The 22,355-nt window shown below is 37.3% G+C and overlaps 1 protein-coding gene across 6 annotated transcripts in view; it reads right to left on the bottom strand.

The window, feature by feature from the left end:
• Positions 1 to 5,596: 5,596 nt before the first annotated feature.
• Positions 5,597 to 22,355, bottom strand: part of CFAP91 (cilia and flagella associated protein 91) — a 58,688-nt gene continuing 41,929 nt past the window's right edge. For 2 of the 6 annotated variants that reach the window (XM_073009748.1, XM_073009751.1), the window contains exons 17-18: positions 19,799 to 19,960; positions 5,597 to 5,784 (exon numbers count right to left, since the gene is read on the bottom strand). In XM_073009748.1, coding sequence (XP_072865849.1) covers positions 19,800 to 19,960 — 161 coding nt within the window. In that variant the 3' untranslated portion in view covers positions 5,597 to 5,784; position 19,799. The other 4 variants (XR_012090534.1, XR_012090535.1, XM_073009749.1 and 1 more) reach the window with 4 other exon arrangements.

Here is a 22,355-nt window from a genome sequence, read left to right as displayed (position 1 = left end):
TGCTCACCTCAACTGAGATTGCATCCTTGGGCTAACAAAGCTGTGGCCTTTCCCTATTCATTTCTAACTGAGTTTGCTACTTTTAGTATGCAAAGTCGTAAGGTTTCATGCCACTTCTCTACCCTAAATTTTATAATTTTAAAATTTTTAAGTATTTCTCCTCTGGCAGCAGAACCACTGGGTTTTTGGCCAACTCCGAACTAGAAAACTACAATTCTTGCTGATTGATTGAGCTTGATGGGAGCTGGGGGGAAAGAATTAGCCTTCTGCTGTTTCTCCTTGAATCTCTAGGAGCTTTTCAACTTGCTGCCCATCTCTGGCAGGTTTCTAGTTTCCTGGGTGCTTTTGTCAATTTTGTCCAGTTGTATGATTTTTTTTAGGGGAGGAGTATTGGTGACCTCTTCATTCTGACATACTGAAAGTTGATTTTATAGATATCTTTTAATAAAATATCTTTAATTTTTATTAAAAATAAAAGAAACAGTGAAAAGAACATTTTTGCTTCTCTGAAACTTCTGTTGGAGGTGTCTTAAGTTGTCAAACATCATTTGTACAAGGATAAATGGGATAAATTCCTTTTAGGATGTCATACAGAAGGCCTCTCCCTTCCTTTATGACTTACTTGGTTCCTTGATAACATTCACAAGCTGAATCACAAAAAGTTAAACATTTATAAGGAATGAATGTTATAAATTAGAATTTTGTCCTTGAAACTCATTTCATACTGTAATATGCCAAGACATAATAAACATTCTCTAAAACCACACAAATGTTTGTTTTTACAAACATTAAGTATGCAGAATTTCATTCAATAAATACCTACTGAGGGATTGATATGTGCCAGAGACTGGACCGACTAAGCACTACAGGTACAAACAAATGAATTCACTAGGTACAGATGCTGCCCTGCCCTCACACGCCAGTGAGAGAGACGATTACGCAGGAAATTACTATCAAGTGTGTTACTGAGGAAGTACAGAGTGTTATGACTATGTCCAGTATCAGTGTTTTCTCACATATTTTTTTTCTTGCCTTTGAAATTCTTTACGCTTTACAAAGAAAATATCATTAGAACCTGGACTGAAGACATGTCTTCTGTAGTAAGTATGAATGGTAAATGCTTGGAGAGGGACATTTTCCTTAGGAAACATGTCATCTATTCTCAACTTGGAATGTACATTAAATCACTTGGGAAACTTTAAAAAAATCCCCTTTGCTTGCGCTCCACTTCTAAAGATTCTATCTTACTTGGCCTGAGGTGAAACCCAGGAAACATTTTTTTTTTTAAAGTACTCAGGTGGTTTTAGCATGCAGTCACAGCCAAGAACCACTGTAGTCCTCCCTTCCACTTTCCTCCACATTTGACACCTATCATAAAAGATGCCTCCTTCAATGATTGTAGCTAAGTTTTCTGGGAAGTTCTTCTGTGCAATACTTATGGCTTCCTTCTACTGCACTGATATCTGGTAGGGAGGGAGCCCTTATTCTCAACACCTCAAGTTTCTACAGAACATGAGGTACTCATTCCTATCCCTTTCTTGCTGGAGGGGGTAGGGGAGGGGCAGATGATAGCACATCCATATTCTGTCTCTTATTCTTCCCCAAATGAGATGGAGAAACTCATCTGATGGGTTAGACACTGATATCCACTGCGCCACTGTCTACACAGTGGTAGGTGTGGTCATTTTCCTTATAAGCGGGAAACATGCTCCACCTATTTCTCTTTTGTCCTTTATCCCTTTGGGATAGTAAAATTAGCTAATTGGTGCTTATTGAGTGTTTACCGTGTGTTGCGTGCTGCTCTAAGCTTTTTATGTAAATTAATACATTACATCCCAACATCAACCTCGTGATGTACATTCTATGGTTATACCATTTTACACATGAGGAAGCTAAGGCTTAGTGGGATTAAATAACCTGTCTGACACACTGAACTTGGACTGTGATTTCAACCCGGACGGTCTGGGTCCAGAGCCTGCTCCCTTAACTTCCATGCTACACCCTCATGCTGCAGCCTCGGCTGCACCCTCCGTGGAGCTGGGGACAAGCACGAGCCCCGCCCTTCTGAGTTGGGATGGGAACTCCCCCGGTGCCACTGTAGCCACCCAAACCATGGCTGTAGAACCTGGTCTCCCACTCTACAGAGCAGGCAGGGGCCTTACCCTCCCAGTAGGGCTGCAGCCACCCAACCGTGGCTGCAGATGTGAGCTTCCCTTTGCTCTTGGGGGACTGGGGGCAGGCAGGAGCCTGCTGCTGGGCACAGCTGCAGCTGCCCAAACTGCGGCTGTAGACTCAGGCATCCCTGCACTCTTGGAGGCCCTGGAATGCCCCCCTGCTCTTGCAGGCTTGGAAGTGCCTGCTTCTGCTACCTGGCTTCTCCCCACTCCTGGTGCATGCTCTGATTGTGGAGCAAGGTTGGGGCTGAGCTGGGGCACTGTCGCAGGCCAGCGGGGTGGGTGCACGCTCAAGGCAGTGCTGACATGCCAACCCCCTGCTGCCTTGGCCCCCTTCTGTCTTTGGGCACTGAAGAGCACAGGAGGGAAGCTGAGTGGGTGCTGAGGGCAGTACAGCGCTGGCCTGCAGGCATCCCTTGGCAGTAAGAGCCTGGGTGCCATGAATGACAAGGGAGGCAGATAGCTCCTGGGCAGAAGGGGGCAGGGCCCCAGTGAAGTCCCACCTTCATGCTGAGAAGTCCTGAAGCCTGGGGGCCGGGCTGCCAGTACTGCTGCCTGGAGGGGGAGTTTATATCGCTTTTTCCTGGGCCTGCCCATGGTTGCGCATGGACCAATCAGCATGCACTTCCCCTCTCTGAAGATCAAAAAACCATGGACTCAGCCAGAGCAGAGGAGATGTCTGAATGACCAGCTGCAGAGAGGCGCTACCTTCTCTGCTGAGAGCTGAATACTCATCGTGATGACCTGCCTGCAGAGAGGAGCCATTGCCTCCTTTTTGCTGAGAGCTGAACACTCAATGGGATGACCTACCTACAAAGAGGAGCTACCTACTGTGGGTCTCCTCTGAGCTGTACTAACACTCAACAAAACTGCTCTTCATCTTGCTCACCCTCTACTTGTCTGCATACCTCATTCTTCCCGGACACAGGACAAGAACTCAGGCAAAGGACCCACTGTCCACAGAGGTTTCTGGCCAGAAAAGCAACACCCCCAAAATCCCATAACACTACTATATTGCTAGGGTTCTAGCTGACTTTTGTTCCACACTTGGTAAGCACAGTTGAAGGCCATTCACTGTTACTCAGGGGCTTGCTGGCATTCTCCACTCCCCTAGTAACCGAGTCTATAGTCCTCTGTGCAGTTTGTTGCATAAAATCACTCCAAGTGTTTGTAAATACAACTCTACCCTCAGGTGGGTACCAGTGGCCTAGAACTGAGTAGGGGGATGGGAGTTAGCAGTGGAAGCTCCTCCTGAACACTCAGGCTCTAACATAATTTGTCTGGGAGTTCTGTACTTCAGGAACTTAGAATTCCCAACAATTTTGTGCTAACAGTTTCTCATCCTAAAGAGATCCTTTACCCACACTGCATACTTTCCTTTTGGATTTTACCTTGCCTCCAGCTAAAGCACTGCCTCTCTTTACAGTGATTCACTATATCTGATTATGCATCCATGCAAAAAGTTTTCTGTCTCAGACAGTTCGTTGTGATTGTGCATTGCTATTGATCGTACTAGTCTGGCCCCAATTCACTACATGGCTCCAGTCACTATGACCACATGGCTTTAAGTGTGTGTTTTTATTGTCACTCTAGGTGTTTTATTTTCAAAAGCAAAAATTAGAAAAGTTGGAGCTTTTTAACTCAAGCCATTATAAGTAAAAGATTGCCAGTACCAGGAAAAAGTTTTCTTCTCCTGGTAAACTTCAATTAGTCAATGAGAATTGTATAAAAACTTGTATTTTCCTTGACAGTCTAAACACAAAACATAGTTTTAGAAGTCTACATAAGGATAAAGATTTTTAAAGAAAATATCATACTTTAAGTTTCATTACATATGTCCTTTATCAGGAGCTACTTTAAATCCTTTTTCAAACATGAATTGATTTTAATTAAAATAAAATTTTACTGGAACACAGTCATGCTCATTCATTTCTGTGTCACCTAGTGCTGCTCTTACCCTACAACAGCAGAGTTGAGTACACAGTTATGATGGAGACCATCTGACCCGCAAACACTAATGTAGTTACCATTTGGCCCTTTACAGAAAGTCTGCTGTTCCCAGCTGTATAGCATTCGCCTCCTACCTTCTATCCCATCAGCCCAACCTAATTCACTTCTCATTTTGTGTTCCTGATGTTTTATTTCAAAAGCAAATGATATAACTTTACCTAGTTCAGGTTAGCATTTTTTAAAGAACAAAACAAAATTTAGTTGCTTCCTTATTGGTGCAGTGTTTTTTTGTCAGTGATCCTCAGGGGAAAAAAAGGTGCCCCAATCCTAGTTTCGCTAAGGCAAGGTGAACCCTTTCAAGTTTGTATACTTAGTTTAAAAAAAAAAACTCAGAAAATTAATTATTAAACTCTGATTATTGTTTCTATCTTATTTGTTCTGGTTTCTTCTTCAAGAACTCTGATTGCTGTGGGATAGGTCATCTACAGCTAACTGCTGTCATTTTAATCACTTTGCCCATTCCTTCCCATCTCATGTAGGAGCACTTAATAAATGTGTCGCCAACATTACCGATTTTATTCTCTGCTGTGATATTTCTGCCCTTTTCACTGCATCCAAATGAATGTGTAAATTTTGTTGCTGGATTTTAAATCTTTTTACATTTTTCCCATCTTAGCCCAGTTTCTTTCCTTTTCAGCCCGCATCTGTCTATTTTTTGACCTTGTCTGTTCTTATTATTCCCTACTTCAGTTTCTGAAAAGACCCTTTCTTTTTGACTCCTATTAAAAACACCCAGCAAATGTTTCTGAAATTTTACTTGTTTCTTACAGTAAGATATTTTCTAACATAAGCTTTTATTGTTTTCAGAGTAGCACACACTTTCCTTTATAAATTCTTTACTTGAGCTCCATGTTGATGTTTTTGCTCATTTACTGTTTTTTCCTATTTGCCAGTTTTTGAGGAAGAATCCTCATGGAATCCTGATGCTTGTCAATACACAGGATAGGCAGATTGCCTTTCAACAGCACCATCTCTATGGCTGTTGCATGAACATACTTCTTAGATCTAAAGCTCAGAAGTGGGTTGATGTGCCACTGTAGAAGTAGACCAAAGCATAGTTTTCTGTTCCAATGAAGATGGACATTTGGGTTTCCACTTTGGGACTATTGTGAATACCACTACTATAAATATTTTTGTCATGCCTGTTGGTGCGCATACTCATGCATTTCTGTTGAATATGTATCTGGGAGATAAAATCCTGAGTCATGGAATATGCATATTTTCAGCCTTAGTAGATAATGCCAATGTCCTGCGAATAGTGAACCAAAACTACTTGGAAAAATATTCCACAACATTTCCTTTTGTTTGATTCAACAAACCAGCACATCCTCATAGTTAACAAAATATTGAAATGAGACGTAAGAAAATGTTCTTTTTAAGTAGGGCGTCTAGAAGACACTGAAGAGAATGAAGATTTTTCATTTGATTATTATTACTGAAAACCATTTTAAATTATTGGGTGTTTAAGGAAAACAAATCTCCTTTCTCACGAAACACACATTGGCAAGTTTATGAGCAGTGCACACTTTGGGAGAAGTGCAGACCATTGGAATTCTTTATGATGATTCGCACTGCTTCTTTTTATTTTTTTAATCACAATCTGTAAAAAAGAGCCAAACAAATGTTTATGATTATGTCATCTTTTAGAAACATTCATTATCAGATCAATACATGCAAAAAATTACTGTGATACAGTGTGTCTGAGCCCTAGCTTTGAACTCCAACAGCCCCACACATATCCCAGCTCTGCCATTTATAAGCCTTAGGGATCCAGATGTTTCTTACTTCACAGTGTGTCGGTTTCCAAATTCTAGCACTTAAAAAAATATGTACATTAACTGGGTTGTAATTGAAAATAATATACATACATCATAAAAAAATAAAAATACAAAAGAATGTCAACATGAGGAAGGTAAATCTCTTTTCCCCAAGTGTGAACTCCAGTCCCCAGTTTCCATGCCTGGCAACAGCTACTTACCAATTTCTTATTGACCTTTCCAGAAATATTCTCTGTATACTGCAGGCATAATATATATACATATATATATTTGTTTGCATATATACATATGTATTTTTAACTTTAAAAAAACCATGTATGCCTTTATTTCATTACTTGTCCAAATATTACTGGACCATAAACAGAAGAGTCAGACATGTACAATAATAACTAAGTTTATCATCTTTGGTTCTTGCCATCTTTCAATTACATAAAACCCATAGCTGCTTACCCATTTTTCAATGTTATCATCTCAAAGACATGTTTGTGAAAGTAGGTGGGTAGAATAAATTTTATCTAACAGTATGTTAGCCTAATTTACAACTTTATATATTTTCATATGACATGAAGCTTCAATTCATCCTCTTGACCTGGGTCTTGCAAATACCAGGAGCAGGCCTGCTTATGAATGTCCTGAAGAGCAGTTATCCCTGGAACATTTGTTTGGGAAAAGTTAATATGTAGACATTGGAGGACATAAGTACTGTTTCTGATTCTCTTTCCATTTTACTTTGACTTACTGCCAACATTCTTTACTATTTCATTTATTTACCTTTAACTGACAAAGAAAGATTATATATATTTGTCAGGTACAGCATGATGGTTTGAAATACGTACACACTGTAGAATGGCTCAGTCGAGCTAATTAACATATGTACTACTTCATATACTTTTCATTTTTTGGGGAAAGAGTGCTTAAAATCTCTCTTTGCTATTTTCAAAATATAATACATTGTTATTAAATATAGTCACCACGGTTGTACAATGCATCCTTTGAACTTATTCTTCCTAATGGAAATTTATATCCTTTGACCAACATCTCCCTACCACACTAGCTTCTGGCAACCAACATTCTACCCTTTACTTCTATGAGTTCAACTTTTTTCTATTCTACATGTAAGTGATAGCATATGTGTATGTGTGTGGTTCATGGCATTATGCTGGTATTTCTGTGCCTGGCTTATTTCACTTAGCATAATGCCCTCCAGGTTCAGACATGTTGCTGCAAATGACAGGATTTCCTTCTTTTTTTTTTAAGGCTGAATAGTGTTCAATTGTGTGTATACCATCATCTGTTGATGGACACTTAGGTTGATTTCAAATCTTGGCTATTGTGATTAATGCTGTAGTGAACATGGGAGTGCAGATACCTCTTTCACACACTGATTTCATTTCCTTTGGATATATACCCAGTTGTGGAATTGCTGGATCATATGGTAGTTCTATTTTTTATTTTTTGAGGACCTCCGTAATGTTTTCCACAATGGCTGTACTAATTTACATTCCCACCAACAACGTGCAAGGGTTCTCTTTTCTTCACATCCTCCTCAACACTTATTTTTTGTCTTTTTGATAATAGCCATTCTAACAGTATGAGGTGATATCACATTGTGGTTTTCGTTTGCATTTCTTGAATGATTATAACGTTGGGCATTTTTTTCATGTATCTGTTGGCCATTCATATGTGTCTTCTTTTGAGAAATGTATATTCAGTCCTTTGCCCATTTTTTAATTGGGTTATTTATTTTCTTGCTATTGAGTTGTTTGAGTTCCTCATATATTTTGAATATTACCAGATGTACGGTTTGCAAATATTTTCTCCCATTTAGCAGGATGACTCTTCACTCTGTTTATTGTTTTTTGTTTTGCTGAAACTTTTTAGTTTGATGTAATCCTTTTGTCTGTTTTCACTTTTGTTGCCTGTGCTTTTGAGTCATATCCAAAAGATCATCATCCAGACCAATGTTAGGAGTTTTTCCCTTATGTTTTCTTCTCGCAGTTTTACAGTATGAGGACTTATGTTTAAGTGTTTAATCCATTTTGAGTTGGGTTTTGAAAACAGTGTGGAGAGAAGGTTCTAATTTCATTCTTCTGTATGTAGATATCCAGTTTTTTCAGCATCACTTATTGAAAAGACTGTCCTTTTCCCATTGTGTGTTCTTGGTACCTTTGTCAAAAATCAATTAACCACAAATCCATGGGTGTATTTCTGGGCTCTCTATTATGTTCCATTGGTCTTTGTGTGTAGTACCATGCTGTTTTGATTAGCATAGCTTTGCAGTAGATTTTTAAGTCAGTTAGTGTGATGGCTTCGTTCTTTTTGCTTCAAAATTATTTTAGCTACTTGGGGTCTTTTATGGTTCCATATGAATTTTAGGATTGCCTTTTCTATTTCTGTGAAAAATGTCATTGGAATTTTGATAGAGATTGCAGTGAATCTGTAGATTGCATTGAATCTGTAGATTGCATTAAGTAGCATGGATATTTAAACAATATTAATTCTTTCAATTCATGAACACAGGATATCCTTTTATTTAATTGTGTCTTCTTCAATTTCTTTCATCAATGTTTGATAGTTTTCAATGTACAGGTCTCCTTGATTCAATTTACTCCGAAGTATTTTACTTTTTTCCTTGTAGCTATTATAAATGAGATTGTTTTCTTGATTTCTTTTTTGTATAACTTGTTGTTAATGTATAGAAATGCTACTGATTTTTGTAACTGTAACCTAATTCCTTTATCATTTCTATTAGTTTTTTTTGTTGGAGTCATTAGGGTTTTCTATATATAAGACCATGTCACCTGCAAAGAAAAACAATTTAACTTCTTCCTTTCCAATGCGGGTGCCTTTTATTTCTTTCTCTTGCCCAACTGTGCTGGCTGAAATTTCCAGTACTATGTTGAATAGAAGTAGCAAGAGTGGAGCATCTTGTCTGTTTCTGATCTTAGAGGAAAAGGCTTCAACTTTTTACTGTTGAGAATGATGTTAGTTGTGAGTTTGTCATATATGGATTTTACTATGTTGAGGTACATTTGTTCTATAACAAATCTGTTAAGAGTTTTTTTTTTTGGTCATGAAAGAGTATTGAATTTGTCAAATTTTTTTCTGAATCTATTGATATGATCATGTGATTTTTGTCCTTCATTCTGTTAATATGGTATATCACATTTATAGATTTGTGTATGTTGAGCCATTCTTTCATCTCTAGGATAAATCCCACTTCATCATGGTGAAAGATCCTTTTAATTTGTTGAATTTAGTTTGTTACTTTTTTTTTTGAGAATTTTTGCATCTATGTTAATCAGGGATATTGGCCTATAATTTTTCTTTCTCGTAGTATCCTTGTGTAGTTTTGAAATAAGAGTAATGCTAACCTTGTAAAATGAGTTTGGAAGTATTCCCTCCTTTTCCATTTTTTTGGAAGACTTTGCAATTTAAATATTTGGTAGGATTCAGCAGTGAAGCCATTGGGTCCTGCCTGGGATTTTCTTTGATGAGGGTCTTTTCATTACTGATTCAATGCCCTTACTTGTTATTGGTCTATTCTGATTTTCTATTTTCTTCATGGTTCAGTCTTGATAGGTTGCATGTGTCTAGACATTTATCCATTTCTTCTAGATTGTCCAAATTGTTGGTATGTAGTTGTTTATAGTAGTCTTTTATCTTTTGCATTTCTGTGGTATCAGTTGTAATGTCTCCTCTTTTACTTCTGATTTTCCTTGAGTCTTCCCTCTCTGTCCTTAAGTAGTTTAGTTAAAGGTTTGTCAATTTTATTTTTTCAAAATACCGACTTTCAGTTCTGTTGATCTTTTCTATTATTTTTCTAGTCTCTACTTCACTTATTTCAGGTCTAATCTTTATTATTTCTTTCCTTCTACTAATTTTGGGCTTAGTTTGTTCTTTTTTTAGTTCTTTGAGGTGTAATATTACGTTGTTTACTTGAGATCTTTCTTCTTTTTTGATGCAAGCACATATTGCTATAAATTTCCCTCTTAGAACTGCTTTTGTTGCATCCCATAACTATGTCTTGTGTTTCCATTTTCATTTGCCTCAAGGTATTTTTTTTTTAATTTCGCTTTTCAATTCTTCTTTGACTTCTTGTTGTTCAGGACCACGTTGTTTAATTTCCATGTAATTGTGAATTTTCTGAAATCCCTCCTGTTACTGATTTCTATTTTATATACCACTGTGGTTGGAAAAAACATACTGGCTATAATTTCAATCTTCTTAAGTTTGTTAGGCTTGTTTATCAGTCATTAGTCTTGGAGAATGCTTTGTGTGTATTTGAGGAGAATGTGTATTCTGCTGCTGGTGGATGGAATATTCTATATATGTCTGTTAGGTCCATTTGGTCTAAGGTGTAGCATAAGTCTAATATTTCTCTATTGATTTTTTGTCTAGATGTTCTGTTCATTGCTGAAAGTGGGATACTGGAGGTCCCCACTATTACTGTATTACAGTCTAGCTCTCCCTTCATATCTATTAATATTTGCTTTATATATTTAGGTGCTCCAATGTTGAGTGCACATATATTTATAATTGTTAAAGCCTCTTGATGAATTGACCCCTTTATCATCACATAATGACCTTTTTGGTCTCATTTTATAGTTTTTTACTTAAAACCTATTTTATCTGATGTAAGTTTAGCTACACTTGTTCCATTTTGGTTTCTATTTGCATTGAGTATCTTTTTTCATCCTTTCACTTTCAGTCTATGTGAGTCCTTAAACTGTGAAGTGAGTCTCTTGTAGGCTGGACATAGGTCTCATTTGTTTGTTTTTATCCACTCAGCCACTCTATATCTTTGCATTGGAGAATTTAATCTAATTACAGTCAAGGTAATTATTGATAAAGACTTACTACTATCATTTGGTTCATTGTTTTATGGTTGTTCTGCAGGTCCTTGTTCTTTTCTTCCTTTCTTGCTGTATTTCTTTGTAATTAGGTGACTTTCTCTAGTACTATGCTTTGATTTCTTGCTCTTTACCTTTTGTGTATTTAATATACGTTTTTTGCTTTGTACTCACCATGAGGAATATATAAAACACCTTATAGTTACAATAGGCTATTTTAAACTGGTAACAACTTAAATTTGATTGCATGCAAGAACTCTACACTTTTTAACCACCCTCCTCAACATCTGTGTTTTCAATTTCACAATTTACATATTTTTATGTTGTATATCCCTTAACAAATTATTATAGGTATGATTTTTAATAGTTTTGTCTTTTAACCTTCATACTAAAGATAAAAGTGATTTACATGCCATCATTAAGGTATTAGAATATTCTGAATTTGACCATGTACTTTTACCAATGAGTTTTATACTTTCATATGTTTTTGTATTACTAACTTTCAACTGTGGAATATGACACATATAGGAAAGTACCTAAAAGCAATGTACAGCCTAATGAATTAATGTACAGTACTCATCTGTGTAAATATCACCCAGGTCAGGAAATAGTATTCCATAAGTTCCCATTTACCCCTTCCCAATCACAATCCTCTCTTTACCTCCTAAAAGTAATCACTATTCTGATTTTATTTTATTTTTACAGTAGTCACTTTCTTACTTTTCGTTATACCTTAACTTTCTAAGTATGCATTCCTAAACACTATAGTTTAATGCTGTTGGTTTTGAACTTTATATAAATAAACTCATACTGTGGATTATTTTTGGATTTGGCTTATTATGGTGCTTATTATATTTGTGAGATTCTTCCATATGTTATATTTAGTTCTACTTCATTGTAATTACCGTAGAGTAAGGAATGATAAACTTTTTCTGAAAAGGGCTTAATAGTAAATATTTTAGGTTTTGTGAGTCAAATGACAAAATCAATGATACTCATTTAACAAAAGAGAAAAATTTTCATAATTTTGATAAAATTTTGATAAAATTCAAAATACACTACTAATAATTGACTATAGCTTTTTGTGATATAGTTATCTTAATGAAAAGAATGGAATTCTTATTTGGGGGAATAACATTTTGCTTAATTTGGGTTCAAGTCATTGAAATTGATTGCAAATGTTCATTTATTAATAGCGATGTGTAATTAGATTTTCCTCTTTCTCATTTCGTCTTTGAAAATGAGATTTTCCCCTATCTTATCTCATCCCTATGTCATCTTTGAAAATGTCTTTTCATTCAGAATGGTATGGCCAATACTGGTATCCATCCACAATTATATACTTTTATATAAATATCCATATGTATTGCTTGGAAGGCATTTATAGAATTCTATTAGATTCTTCTCTTGATATTTTCTTTTTAGCATGTCATTACAATACAGATGACTTCCAATTGAAGGTAAGATGGACATGCTTCCATTGCAGATAAATAGATTTTGACATTTCCTTTGCACTTGTTTCAAAGTCCAAAATTGCTACTAGAAAAGTAGTTTAGGCTCAGAAAATATATCCAATGCAAATACATGTAGGAATGAAGATCTTCCTTCTTGTTTTAACTTTTCATAACATAGGAAGTATATTATTTGGGATTCAAATAATGTTAGTTGCCAGTGAAGGGACTTCACCATAGCATAAGCTCTGCATGTGAGTTCTGCTTGCCTTGCAACATTAGGACAGATTCATTAAAAAATATTACCGAGTCTGCAGCAACGGCCAATTTCCAAAGCCAGTCAGTGTTCTGTGACAGTAGCTGAGGATGGTGCTCTTACTTACAAAAATCTCAGTCTTGGCCCTGCGCTGGAAAAAATCACACTGAAACTTTATCACTCTGAATCACTGAATGTCAGAGTGATGGTGCAAGCCAGAACATTCAGCTTCTCTTTCTGACCAAAAACCAACCAACCAACCAACCAACCAAACACACATACACAAAAACCCACAAAAAACAAAAAATGATAGCAGTGTCAATGGTTAGGTCCATGGAACTGAGTGAATTTTATTACTGACATAACTGTTTAAATAACATGATGGATTCAAACATTTCTCAACCAGAAAAAGGGTATCTACCGAAAACCTAAAGCTAACATTATATGGGAAAATTTGGCCTCACCCTGGGGGCTCCTCTGCACCCTAATCTATCATGCCAGCCCACACAGCTCCCCTGGTTTCTCTTTCCCCTCGTAATGTCCCTCTGCCCTTGGCAAGAATATGCATCTGTAGTTGTTGGGCATAATACTCTATAAATGTCCAGTAGGCCAAGTTTTTAAAAATTATGTATCTAAAATATTCCATTTTAATTTTATTACTATTATTGAGACAAGGTCTTGCTCTGTCACTCAGGCTGGGGTGCAGTGGCATGATCTCAGTTCACTGCAACCTCTGCCTCTTGGGCTCAAGCAATCCTACTGCCTCAGCTTCCCAAGTAGCTGGGACTACAGGCGCACACCACCATGCCTGGCTAATTTTTTTTGTATTTTTTGTAGAGACAGGGTTTCACCATGTTGACCAGGCTGGTTGCGAACTCCTGAGCTGAACTGATCCACCTGCCTTGGCCTCCCAAATTGCTGGGATTATAGACGTGAGCCACTGCACCCAGCCAAATATTACATTTTTAAATGTTTTTTCTCTCTGCTTGCTTGTTAGTTCCTCATAAAGATTAAAATTTCCCAGAATTATTGTGGATTTGTCTATTTCTCCAGTCAGTTCTGTTAAATTTTGCTATATTTAGGGTGAGGCCGTGCTATTAAGTATATTTAAATTGTGACATTGTATCTTCCCAATAAATTAGACCTTTATTTTTATGGCATGTCCCTCTTTTTCTCTAATACTTTGTGCCTTAAAGTTTTCTTTGATATGAATATTGCTATATCTGCTTTTCTATGGGTGGTGTTTTTATAGTATCTTTTTCAATCTTTTAACTTGCAACCATTTTGTATATTTAGATTTTACATAGGCTTCTTGCAAGCAGCATATAATTTAGTATGATTTTTATTCAGTCTGGTAAATTCTGACTTTACTTGGAATATTTTGTCCATTTACATTTAATATACTCAATGACAAATTTTGGTTTACATCTACCATTTTATTTACATCTACCATTTTATTCATTGGTTCTGTTTCCTTTTTTCTCCTTTCTATCCACTTTTTGTATTGAGTGTTTTGAAAACTTAATCCCATTTTCTTCTGTTAGTTTAGATGTCATATATCTCCTTACTATCCCTTCAGAGTTACCCTAGAGGTTACAAAATGCATCCTTGAGTTATCATGGATCATTGAGTTATCAATGTCAACTTATACTTTTATCTTCCTCCTAGAAAATGCAAGTGTCTTAGAACAATTTAATCTATTTAGCCCTCTTCTGACTTATATATTACTCTTTTGTTTTATAACTGCATTGCTCCTATTACTGCTGTTTCTTGTAATTATTGTTTTATGCAATCAATAAGCCAATCCACATACCTGTCCTTACATTTATTTCCAATCTTCCAACTGGGATAATTTTTCTTCTGCTTAAAAAGCTCGCTTTAATAATTTCTTGTGTTGCAGATCTCCTAGTGACAAATTTTATTAGTTTCATTTGTCTGAAAATGTCTTTCATTGCCATTCTTGAAGAATATGTTTGCATGAAGAATACATTTGCATAGAATCCTACTTTATTTTGCTATTTCAATATATTGAACATATCATTCCATCTTTTTGGCTTTCATTGTTTCTGACAAGAAGTCAACTGTCAGCTTAATTGTTGCTCTTCTGAAGGTAATTTATCATTTTTCTCTGAATGCTTTTAAAGGTTTTTCTTTTTCTTTTTGGCTTTCAGCAGTATTAGTATTCTAAGATGTATCTAGGTATGGTTTTCTTTTTATTTATTCTGCTTAGGGTTAAGAAGTCCTCTTGAAAACAATTCTTTTATTATTTTTGGAAAATTCATATTCCATATGATCTCCCAACATATTATTCCTTCCTTTAGTCGTCAAATTTATTCAATCAGTGGTCCATACCTACTCACTTTTTCTCCTTTTCTAAATCATTAAGTTATTCTAAATCTATCCTTCTCTCTCTTCTATAAATTCCTACCCTTTTGTCTTTCCATGCTTCTTTCTAAATATCTCTGAGGAGAGATTCACTGAGTTTCTCATTTTTGCTACTGTATTTTTAAATTCTGGAATTTCTATTTTCTTCAAATATGCTATATCATTTTTATTAGGTCCAGTTCTCTTGAAATTTTCAATATTGGCATTTACCCTTTGAACAGAGTAAGTGTCTTAGCTCAGGCTGTCATAACAAAATACCATAGATTGAATAGCTTAAACAGCAGAAATTTCTTTTCTCACAGTTCTAGAGGGTACAAATCCAAGATCAAGGTGCCAGCATGGTTAGTTTTGGTTGAAAGTTCTCTTTCTGGCATCTAGATGGCCACCTTCTCACTGTGTCTTCACATTGAAGGTGGAGGAAGAGAGGGAGAAAGGAAGAGAGAGAGAGAGGGAGAATGGCAGAGGGAGAGAGGAAGAAGGAGAGGAGAAGCACTGTGATGTCTCTTCTCGTAAAAGCAATAACCCCATCATGAGGGTTCTGCCCTCATTACCTTATCTAAACCTAATTCTTTTCCAAAGGTCCTGTCTCCAAATACCACATTGGGGGTTATAGCTTCAACATATGCATTTTCAGGGACACATTTCAATCATAGCATTCTACCCCAGGTAGAATTCATGTTCTTCTTGCATGCAAAATACATTCATTCTATACCAACAATACCAAAAATCTTAACTCATTCCCACATCAACTCTAAAGTCTACAGTTCAAATTCTCATAAATATTGTCCAAATGAAGTACGGGTGAGACTCAAGATATGACTTGTCCTGAGGCAAAATTATTCTCCACCTATGAGCCTGTGAAACCAGCCACACTATGTGCTTCCAAAATAATATGGTGGGAGAGGCATAGGAGACATATTTCCTTCCAAAAGGGAAAAATCAGAAGAAAGAAATGGGTGATGGATCCTAAGCAAGTCCACAACCTGGCAAGTCAAATTCCACTGTATCTTAATTCTTGAGTATAGTCTTCTTTGGCTTAGTGTCTTGCTTTCTAAGCCCACTGGGGTGGCAGCATCATTCCCACAGCTCTGCCCCTTTGACTCTACAGTGCCCCATCCCCATGGCTCTAGGTAAGTGTCTGCTCCCTGTAGCTCTGCTGACCCAGGGTCCCACCCCATAGCTCAGATGAGCTGGGGTCCACTGGGTGATCCTTCCTCCAAAGCTCATGGTGAAAGCCACCTGGCCTGTTGAAACTGGGACAATGGCCCTGATGACCTCTGGATCTCCTGTGGAATCATTTTTCCTTCTTCTTGAAGAATAGTGCACATTTGCAGCTGAATAGTTCTATCATCCCATCCTGTCTAATTCAAGAAGTCCAATCAATAGGCTTCCTTAATTTCATCCTGCAATGTTTCTGCTCATATAATCCCATACACTTATCAAATATCTGTTAACCCACCCTTAGCATTATCAGAAAGCTCTATCAGAAAGAGCTTTCTCTTTTTTTCCAATATGAATAGGCTAAGAATTTTCCAAATCTTCACATTCTGATTTCTTTTTGCTTAACAATTGCTTCTTCAATTAATCTCTTGCCATTTGCATTTTACGATAAGCAGTCAGGAGGAACCAAGTTGCTCCTTTAACACTTTGCTTAGAAATATCCTCAGCTAAATATCTAATTTCATTGCTTGCAACTTCATCCTTCCATAAAACACTAGAGCACAGTTCAGTCAAGGTCTTTGCCATTTTATAATAAGGGTCACCTTTCCTCTAGTTTCTAATAAAATATGCCATATTTCCATCTGAGAACTCACCAGAATCACCCTTGATGTCCATATATATATAGTATATACCTCAAAACTCTTCCAGCTTCTACCCATAACCAGTGGCAAGGCCACTCCCACATGTTTAGGTAGTTGTTACAGTAGTACCCGACTCCTGGTACCAAAATATGTCTTAGTCAGCTGGGGCTGCCATAACAAAACAACATAGACTGGGTGGCTTAAACAACAGAAATGTATTTTCTCATCATTCTGGAGGATAGAAGTCCACAGTAGTAAACATAGTTATTTTAAAGTCTGTGTCTAATCACAAAGGCATAAGAATGATACAATGGACTGTGTAGACTTGGGGGGAAGAGTGGGAAGGGGACGAGGGATAAAAGACTACAAATATGTTGCAGTGTATACTGCTCTGGTGATGGGTGCACCAAAATATCATAAATCACCACTGAAGAGCTTACTCATGCAACCAAATACCACCTGTACCCCAATAACTTATGGAAAAAATAAATAAAGTCTGGCTCTAACAACTCCAATATTTTAGATCCTTTTATGTCTGTTTCTATCATCTGTTGTTTTTGCCGCTTGTTCAGATTGTCACGTCTCCTTATGTACCTGAATCTTCTTGATTGTGTTCTAGAAACTGTGAAAATAGAGGTCTAGAACAATGTTAACTTCCTGTAAAGAGAATTTACGTTTTATTTCTGGCAGGTTCCTTGAGGCAATAGAAACCAAGGACCTCGTTAAGTTCAATTTCTGGGATTGAGATTTTTTAAATCACTCAGATGATGAGAAGCTAAACTACATTATATGCCAGGGATAGTTTACTTCCAGTTAACCCTTACCACTAGAGCATAGCCTTTTAGAGTCCCTACCCAAATGAAGAAGGTTTACCAGGGCCCCAACTTTGACTCAAGTTTTTGTCCCCCTGGTTTTGCAAAGCTTTTAAAAATACTGCTCAGTCTTTCAGCCACATTTTCTAGAATCTTCATATTCTCCCAGGAAAAAAGTAGCTCCAAATGCCAGACCCAACCCTCTAAATTTCTATCTTCTCCTAGATCTTGGCCCAGAAATTCTTCACTATTTATTAGCTCTCTGTTCAAGCTAATTAAAAATACGTATTTTTAAATACGTATTTTAAATCAGTGGTCCATGCCTACTGCCCCTTTCCCTAGCCATCATTGAATAATCTTACATCTGTCCTTCTCTGCTTCCCTCTGCAAGAAGGCAGAGGGAAGATATACTCTGGGGACAGCTAAGCTGCATGTTCCAACCATTTAATTTACTGGTTGATCACCTTTGTTGAGTGTCTGTAGTTAGCCTGACAACTAGACTTTCTTGCAAGTAGATTTTATAATTATCATATATGCTTTATATAGGCTTTAATGAAATATATTTTACTTTCACTAAGTATAAAATAGAAGATAATTTTTGTTCTCCTCTGGCTTGATTTCACAGGTCACTATGGATGTCATGGAGTAGGTATCATAATCAGAAGTAAAGGCAGATGCATTCAATGCAAACTGTGTAAATTATTAATCTTATTAAATTTCCATGTCAGAAAAATGACCACCCCAACCTTAAGGTTTGCTTTTGTCACAGTAATAAGGTAGGCAAATGCTTTGGTCCTTGAATTTACATTTTATAGACGATATATAACATAACATGTAATAGATGCTTTATATTTTCAATTATTTCAGAGGTTATTTTACTATTGAAGTCTAAAGTTTTTCTGCTGTACTTTACAGCCACAGTTTGATATTTAAGAGTCACTTATTAGCTTTCTCTCTGCAGTATTTCTTACCTTCCCTCTCATCTCAACCTTCCTTCCATGATTCCTTTTGATTGAGACTTAAGATTCCATTCTATTGGACCAAGGACTGAAGCACAGAAATTATTTGTATAAGATTATACAATTGGTGGCAGAGCTGGCCAATACACAAAACTTCTGAATGCCAAACTAAAATTTCTCCCCAGCCCTGGTACTTTCCCCAACCTGATGGTTGGCATACCTTCAGGGCAAAACAGCAGAAGATGTGCCTCTACCACAAAAGGGTTGAGGGAGAAAGTATAGGCAAAAAGTTCACTCCATTCCCCTTCTTATGAGAATTTTAGTTTTAATTGACTCCCTAGCGCTATTCTCCTAGTAACCTGGTAAGGTGATAGGTGTCAACTGTGTTACTAAGCAACTTGAACTACTTAAAAATGACCCCTGATGGGCAAATTCCATCTGAATTGGGAGGAATGAATACCTAACAGAAAACCATAGCTTTGAGTTTCTGTGAGTATGTTGACTTTTGTAGCTGGACAAATCCACGGTGGGGACCCTGGAAGCTATGCCTATGGAATTATTATAAGAGATTCTGGCCCCTGGGGTGTGAAAGTTTTACGCCAGGGCAGCTCCTGTACCCACCCACCCACCTACCTCTTTTCCTTGTATTGTATCTGCACTCCATAAACTAGGGACTAAAGAAAATAGTTATGTGTTCTTCCGCATGGCTATGGCAAGGGCTCCCACAGGAAGAGAAATGTCTGATGTTGCCTTGCTGGAAGCTGTTTCCTGTCTTATATTTTTCTAAGTACATTCATGCCAAATATGGTCTACGTTAGTCTTGTGAGTATGACAGCCTTTAGTTGAGCCCAAGACCAACCCCTGGTGGGCACTGCAGAAGGTGTCCAAGATAGAATTGGGCAGGCTGTGTGTCTCATGCCATGCTTACAACTAGCACAATGCATTAGGGCATACCTTGTCTACTTCCATAAGAACAAGTTTTTTTAAATGTATAACACTGACATGTTCTGTAGCTTCATTTGGCAAGGTACATACACACTAAAAGAACCCATAAAAATAATTTAGAGTCCTCTTTTTTGTATCACAAGAGTCTAATTGCTGTAATATAAACTCTAATTTTCTAATAATCTCAACAGTAGATGCTATAACCTAGAGGAAATGTGCCAATTTAAATGGAAGTCCTCCATTTCTTAAACAACAGTCTTCCATTTCTTAAACAGCAATTATGATTGTTAGAGCACAGCACAAAGCTGAACAATGCTGCTTTTCTTCCTTTCTCTGCTTTTTTTTTTTTTTCCAGGTGGAAAATCAAACTCACCTTAGCTGTTGTTCTCATTTTGAGTTTCTTTCTCAAGTAACATGGCAGCATTTGAGGACTCATCTTGCTGTCCCTCAGTTAATCTCTTTTGAACCATGCTTTCTGTGCAACTGTGGATGATCTGATGGGCTGCAAGAATATGTTTCCGCTGTGCGTTCCTCACTGTGCCAAAGTAATAGAAAAATTTTCACTCTGAAAGTCTGAACAAAACCATTCCCAAATGTTTCAAGAGAGTCATGATAGAAATAATTTTGCAAACTAAAGGTAAACCCAAGCCAAATCTAATTTCTTTCTGCTCCCTCTGTCCCCACTCTCTGGTTCAGCCCAGTCATACTCCTTCCCACCAGGCTTGCCTCCATTCCACTCCTCAGCAGTTTCCCTCACCTGGAATGCCTGTACTCCAAAACCTGGAAAGCTCATGTCCAAGATCCTCCAGGAAGTCTCTGACTACATCAGCCCAGATTTACCACTTACCGCACATCAGTTTGTACCAACCTATTCAGCATTGAAGCATTTCATGTGAGTTACATTTTGTTTGATACTTAGAGTGTAAATAACTTACAAATAAAGACCTTGTCTTACACTTCTTTTTGAGCCTTAGTTCTTAATGTGGAGGGGACTTACTGATTGATGATGAGTTTATGAGCTCATGGCTTTAGAAGGTAGTCCTAGCTCCAAATTCTAAGAATATTCACTACCAGGTAAGCACCTAAGCCCTTGGAAAGGAGTAGTGATCATGATGATGTTAGCAGTTAGCATTTGTCCTTACTTTGTGCCAGGTACTGTTTTAAGCAGTTGACATGTAATTCTTCATTTAATCCTCCTAAAAGATAGTATTTTAATATCCTCATTCTCAGAAGAAGAAACATGGACACAGAGACATTAGATAATTTACCTTTTTTTGATCCAATTTACGTTTTTCTGATCCATTGGCTTTTTAAAAAGTGATATATCTCAAAATCGTCTGTATGTAATATTATCTTAATTTTGGGTAAAGAGTGTATATATAATACATACGGTTCTCATTTGAAAAGAGAAAAAAAAGGTCCTAGTGTGCTCCCTGTTCATATGGCTCTTTTGATTTGGCAAAAATATAAAGGGAAGAGGCTAGGGACTCACTCAACTTGACCGCAGATAAGTGCCACTGGATTCCTTTCGCTCAAGTCTTCCTCCAGATCCTCAACTCAGACTCCCAAGGTGAGGGAGGGGATCACAAACTAGTAAATTTTTTTTTTTTTTTAGACAGGGTCTCACTCTGTTGTTCAGGCTGGAATGCAGTGGCACAATCTTGGCTCACTGCAGCCTCCACCTCCTGTGCTTAAGTGATCCTCCCACTTCAGTCCCCCAAGTAGTTGGGACTACAGGTGCATGCCACCACACCTAGCTAATTTTAAAATATTTTTTGTAGCAACTGGGTCTCCCTATGTTGCCCAGGCTGGTCTCAACTCCTGGATTCAGGTGATCTTCCCACCGCAGACTCCCAAAGTGCTGGGATTACAGACTTCAGCCACCACACCTCGCCACAAACTAGTAATTATTAAACCCACTGTTTTCCTCCTCTCTTTCAATCCTAGGGTGGAATTCAACCAAGGGTGTAATGGCTTTGAAGCAGCCTGGCCTCACTTTGAACCCAGGAGAAGTGGAAAGGAGTTGTATATTTTCTTAAGGTCCTAGAAAACATAAGGTCCTTCTGTAACATAATGTGACACAGAAATATATTACTTGATCTGAAAATTAATTTTTTTGTATAAGCAGTATCATACACTATTGATGTGAGTCAACAATCATTTTGTGGGGCAATATGGTAATATCAAATTGGGAGAACAATCTTTTTGTAGGGAAATTTGGTACTATCTATCAAAATGTAAAATACACATACCTCATATCCCAGCAATTGTACTGTTAGGAATTTACTCTCAGAAGCATGGCCGGGATATGTGTAAAATATATTGATTGAAGCACTGTTAGTAACAGGAAAACAAACTGGAAACAAACTAAACGCTTATCTTTAGGGGGTACTGGTTTAAAAATTATACTACAACCATGCAATGGAAAAATCAGGCATTTCTTCGTCGTCTCCAAATGTGTTAGAACTCCACCATTTCTTTATCCCCGGTGAAGCAAATTGAAATTTTAAGCATTTTTCTGCTTAAACCTGTCTGGAATTCCCATGTATAATTTTCAATGCTTTTGAGCTGCTATTTCACTTAAATATTGTTCTTCTCCTGGTTGCAACCCTCTGTCTAGGATCAAGCCTGCCATCAACAGTCTCAGAGCTATGGAAGAATCTTACTTTTCTGTTTAAGATATTATTTTCTCTTTCTCTATTGACTGAAAGCATCAATCTTTAAAAACATGCCACCAGTGACAAATGATAAATTAGGATATTTATACTTGGATGGAGTTCCAGCAGAAACAAGCTATTTGGGGTGCAGGCAGAGCAGCAGAGTAGATTTAGACCTTTCCCGCACCCCTGCTTTTTAATATTCACGGTTCACGTGTCCTGCCTCCATAAGGCTGCTACAATGTGAAAATCTTTTATATGCTCATTATCTGT

Source organism: Chlorocebus sabaeus, chromosome 22, assembly GCF_047675955.1.
Source record: "Chlorocebus sabaeus isolate Y175 chromosome 22, mChlSab1.0.hap1, whole genome shotgun sequence".
Lineage (NCBI taxonomy): Eukaryota > Metazoa > Chordata > Mammalia > Primates > Cercopithecidae > Chlorocebus > Chlorocebus sabaeus.
The sequence above is the reverse complement of the archived record's forward strand: the minus strand, read 5'-3'. Positions and strand labels throughout refer to the sequence as shown.